Genomic DNA, 5,106 nt, shown 5'->3' on the forward strand with positions numbered 1-5,106 from the left:
GTGAGTGAGTGAGTGAGTGAGTGAGTGAGTGAGTGAGTGAGTGAGTGAGTGAGTGAGTGAGTGTGTGTGTGTGTGTGTGAGAGAGTGTGTGTGAGTCTCTTACTGCACATGGCTCTGCTGGGATTGACCTGTTGTCCCGTGAGGAACTGCTGGAGTTTCCTGATGTCCACTCGTGCTTCAGTCATGAGATCCAGATCTCTGTGAGTCGGACTGGAGCTCTGAGAGCCGTCATCACCTGAGAGAGAAATCACACCACACAGTTTTTATTATACTTTTGAATTTGTTTTTATTTTTACATTTTCTGTTCTTTTGCTTTTTTGTTAGAATTTGTAATTTTGTAATTATTTAAATATGTCTATATTTTTTATTGTAGAATATTTTTATATTTAAATGAGTAAAGTTGCCTTTGCAACTAGCTGAAATAAAATAAAAGTATATATATACAGTATATACATACAGTATTTTACAATTAATGTGCTAACGTTTATTTTAAAGTAATGATATTTATTGCTTTTATTTTTAGTTAAAAATAAAACCCCCAATCTAAAGGTATCAAAAGTACTGGTTAAGACGCTGATGTTTTTTCTCTCCGCTCAGATAAACAGCTGTGTAAGTGTAAAGGCTCTCTCACCCCACGGAGGGTTTCCCAGCTCCTTAAAGTGTGTTGTGACAGAAACCAGGTCTGTGTCGATCTTGAGGTTCATCTCGCCGTTCAGATTAGCCTCCAGCACCTGAAACACAAACGCCATCAAAGCCCTCTACAGAACATCCATTTCTCTTTTCTCCCATTCACCATAAACTCACCAGATAGTTGGAGAGGTTCTTCATGCGGTCCAAAACGCTCTTCATGGTTTTCAGAGGAGGTAAATATATGCTGACCTAAGCATCACACAGTCATTCCATTATTAATGCTGTAGAGGGTCGTAAACGGTCACTCGTATAACGACTCACATCAAAGTCTGGCATCTGCGGCTCTCTGAAATCGTGCCAGAGTCGTCGGGGAATCACGTCCACCGGGATATCATGAGTGACCACACGACTGACGCTGGACAGAGACGGCTGGAGACACGCGTGTGATGATCAAACACAGTTCTGCTACATAGACACTACAATAAAACATGCCTTTACAGTTAGCTAAAACTACAACCATAAAGCTGTTATCTTAAATAAAATGAAAATACTGAAATAAAATGAAAAAAAAAATAAAATTTTTCACATTTATTTCAAAATGTAGTATTTTCATTTACTTTAACTTGACGTAGTAAAAAACTGAATTTTTTTATTTATTTAACATTTTTTTAAAATCTTAAAAAAAAGCTATAAAAATGGTAAAAACAACAAAATGAAAATGAAAAAGAAAACAAAACATTTCAAAATTAAAATAAAAAATATAAAAACACAGATCAGAATTACTAAAGGTATTAATTTCTAAAGTTCTGTTCTAATCTTTGCTGTTTTCTTCTCACCAGCTCCGCGGCCAGCGTGAGACACGGGCAGCTCTTCTTGGTCAGCTTGATTTTGACAGATTTGGCGTTCTGGGCTGTTTTTAAGGCCCTGGAAAGATTCTCCGGAGCCACTTCCAGAAAGATCTCGTTGGCGTCGGCAGACACTCCCTCCAACTGGAACTCATCGAAGAAATTCCCCTGAAACACAGAAGCATTCACAGCGGCTCCAAAAGCCTGAGACCTACACCGCATCACTTTCTTTTCTAATGCATTTTTCATTCAAGTGAAGAGTTGAACTGAAACATGAGGATGAGTGTGAGAATGTCTGACACTCATGAACTGACTCAGAAATAGAGGTCTATGCTTCATATGAACTCCTGGTGTGTCGCTGAGATGTGAGTGTGTGATTGGGATCTCACCTGTGAGAGTTCACACCACATACTGACTCCTCCGGTAGCGACGCGGCCTGACAGAACGAAGTACAGGTGATCACAGGTGAGGCGCAGAACACACGCCTTCGTCAGCCTGGACACAGTGTTCACCACACCTGCAGAGACCAGCACAGACCACATCAGACCACACCAGAGCAGACCAGACCCCATCAGACCAGCACAGACCCCATCAGAGCAGACCAGATCACATCAGACCAGACCAGACTAGACCAGACCCCATCAGACCACACCAGAGCAGACCAGACCACATCAGACCAGCACAGACCACATCAGACCCCATCAGACCACACCAGAGCAGACCAGACCACATCAGACCAGCACAGACCACACCAGACCCCATCAGACCACACCAGAGCAGACCAGACCACATCAGACCAGCACAGACCACACCAGACCCCATCAGACCACACCAGAGCAGACCAGACCACATCAGACCAGCACAGACCACACCAGACCCCATCAGACCACACCAGAGCAGACCAGACCCCATCAGACCAGCACAGACCCCATCAGAGCAGACCAGATCACATCACATCAGACCAGCACAGACCACACCAGACCCCATCAGACCACACCAGAGCAGACCAGACCCCATCAGACCAGCACAGACCCCATCAGAGCAGACCAGATCACATCAGACCAGCACAGACCACACCAGACCCCATCAGACCACACCAGAGCAGACCAGACCCCATCAGACCAGCACAGACCCCATCAGAGCAGACCAGATCACATCAGACCAGCACAGACCACACCAGACCCCATCAGACCACACCAGAGCAGACCAGACCCCATCAGACCAGCACAGACCCCATCAGAGCAGACCAGATCACATCACATCAGACCAGCACAGACCACACCAGACCCCATCAGACCACACCAGAGCAGACCAGACCCCATCAGACCAGCACAGACCCCATCAGAGCAGACCAGATCACATCAGACCAGCACAGACCACACCAGACCCCATCAGACCACACCAGAGCAGACCAGACCCCATCAGACCAGCACAGACCCCATCAGAGCAGACCAGATCACATCAGACCAGCACAGACCACACCAGACCCCATCAGACCACACCAGAGCAGACCAGACCCCATCAGACCAGCACAGACCCCATCAGAGCAGACCAGATCACATCAGACCAGCACAGACCACACCAGACCCCATCAGACCACACCAGAGCAGACCAGACCCCATCAGACCAGCACAGACCCCATCAGAGCAGACCAGATCACATCAGACCAGCACAGACCACACCAGACCCCATCAGACCACACCAGAGCAGACCAGACCCCATCAGACCAGCACAGACCCCATCAGCGCAGACCAGATCACATCACATCAGACCAGCACAGACCACACCAGACCCCATCAGACCACACCAGAGCAGACCAGATCACATCAGACCAGCACAGACCACACCAGACCCCATCAGACCACACCAGAGCAGACCAGACCCCATCAGACCACACCAGACCAGACCACATCAGACCAGATCAGCACATAAACCAGAACAACACACATCAGACCGATACAACGCAAAAAAGACGCTCGTTATGATTAAAATCAAATACGTAAGTCAGATTTAAAAAGTTAAAGTCTCAAACTCATTAAACACAAAGCACAGAAAATCAGTGGATAAACTGACACACTGAGATACAGTATATTCATCTCTATAATAACAGAAAGAAATCAAGAATAAACATGTTTAAACCCACGTGTGAAGTGATTCAAACATCCGACATCGATGATTTTGGCTCGAAACTTCATTCTGCGGCAGTAAATGTGTTATTTAGATACTCTGCGAAGTCTTCTCCGGGTTTTGTTGACATTCACGTGTGTTTTCGCGCCAGCGGTCCAGCAGAAACAGCTTCCGGCTGGAAACACACGCCTCGTGTTTACAGTTCCGCTGTGCTTCCTGCCGCCGCACGGTGGCGCTCTGAGTAAAGCAAATATTTTAACAAATATGAATATTGTATTATTTTTATTCAGATAAAATACACCTTGTTTTTATACAAAAGACAGTATATTCGTTTATTAATCCTTTATCAGAATATTTTATTTACTGTGGTTAATAATTATTAGATGATGTAGTAAATAATCCAGATTTATTGCTTCAGTGATGACGACAACCTAATTTTTCACTGTTTATATTAAACATATCACAGTAAGAGAGTATTAATGATGATGTTTAATCTTTAAGATGTTTTTATTAAGCTGTTCTCGTGTGTGTGTGTGTGTGTCAACTAACAGCCCACAGACACACGCGATCATGAAGTAGGAGGAGAGAGAGAGAGGCTCTGAGGTCCGCATCGCTCCTCTCGCGCTCCGCTGATGGACTCGTGATGATGAAGAGGATGATGAAGAGGATGTTCAGTGCTCCGGGATCACTGCATCAGCCGCTGCTTGTGTCGGATGAACCGGATCGATGTGTTTGATCGGATATGAAATGAATGATGAATGTGTTCAGAGATCTGAGCTGATTGATTCAAACTCGCTTCTTCATCATGGATCCGAATCTTCTCACACTCTTCAAACTTTCTCTGATCTTCGGTGAGTGTATTCATCTCTCTGTGCCAGTTGATTTTTTCAAACGCTTTCGTGTTTTTGTACGAGTGCGAGTCGTCATAAATAACGATAAATAAATGTGTGTGTTTGAGAAAGAGTCTCTGTGTGTGAGTGTGTGTGTGTGTGTGTGTGTGTGAGAGAGAGATCAGCAGATTCACACACAGATCTGAATTGAACTCACTCAGAATCAGCGTCACTGTACAGTGAGAATGTACAGTAGTTCTTTCTGACCCTGATGTCCATTACTTTAAATTGGAATTTAACATTTAGTGTGATGTCATAATATTATAATTATTATATATTATTATTATTACTACTACTACTATTATTACTACTATTATTATTATTATTAAGGCTACATAAATGAATCATGGCTGTACTTCTGGAACATTTACCTTTATGTTTTTATTGCAGTTGTCAGATGTGTAATCCACACCATTAACAGATCAGATTGGAAATGAGTAAATGATTATTTTTAAAGTAAAAAGAAGCATACAGATTTTCTTTGTGGTTTAATAATTTATGCATCAAAGGTTTATAATGAGTTTTACCAGTGAAACTGCAGCTCATGATTCGCTTTAGATCAGTGTGATAACAGGCCCGGCGCCAGGACGCACGACTTGGAGGGGCTTTTATAT

The 5,106-nt window shown here is 43.8% G+C and overlaps 2 protein-coding genes across 4 annotated transcripts in view; one reads left to right on the plus strand and one right to left on the minus strand.

The window, feature by feature from the left end:
• Window positions 1-3,755, minus strand: part of hus1 (HUS1 checkpoint clamp component) — a 4,816-nt gene extending 1,061 nt beyond the window's left edge. The window contains exons 1-7 of the mRNA XM_016499795.1: window positions 3,619-3,755; window positions 1,865-1,992; window positions 1,467-1,643; window positions 952-1,059; window positions 805-879; window positions 632-731; window positions 104-235 (exon numbers count right to left, since the gene is read on the minus strand). Coding sequence (XP_016355281.1) covers window positions 104-235; window positions 632-731; window positions 805-879; window positions 952-1,059; window positions 1,467-1,643; window positions 1,865-1,992; window positions 3,619-3,670 — 772 coding nt within the window. The 5' untranslated portion in view covers window positions 3,671-3,755. The remainder of the gene's footprint in view (window positions 1-103; window positions 236-631; window positions 732-804; window positions 880-951; window positions 1,060-1,466; window positions 1,644-1,864; window positions 1,993-3,618) is intronic.
• A 444-nt stretch (window positions 3,756-4,199) lies between these two features.
• Window positions 4,200-5,106, plus strand: part of LOC107698711 (receptor activity-modifying protein 3-like) — an 18,084-nt gene continuing 17,177 nt past the window's right edge. For all 3 annotated transcript variants that reach the window (XM_016499816.1, XM_016499817.1, XM_016499813.1), the window contains exon 1: window positions 4,200-4,453. In XM_016499816.1, coding sequence (XP_016355302.1) covers window positions 4,408-4,453 — 46 coding nt within the window. In that variant the 5' untranslated portion in view covers window positions 4,200-4,407. The remainder of the gene's footprint in view (window positions 4,454-5,106) is intronic.

Source organism: Sinocyclocheilus anshuiensis, unplaced genomic scaffold, assembly GCF_001515605.1.
Source record: "Sinocyclocheilus anshuiensis isolate Anshui unplaced genomic scaffold, SAMN03320099.WGS_v1.1 scaffold1814, whole genome shotgun sequence".
Classification (NCBI taxonomy): Eukaryota; Metazoa; Chordata; class Actinopteri; order Cypriniformes; family Cyprinidae; genus Sinocyclocheilus; species Sinocyclocheilus anshuiensis.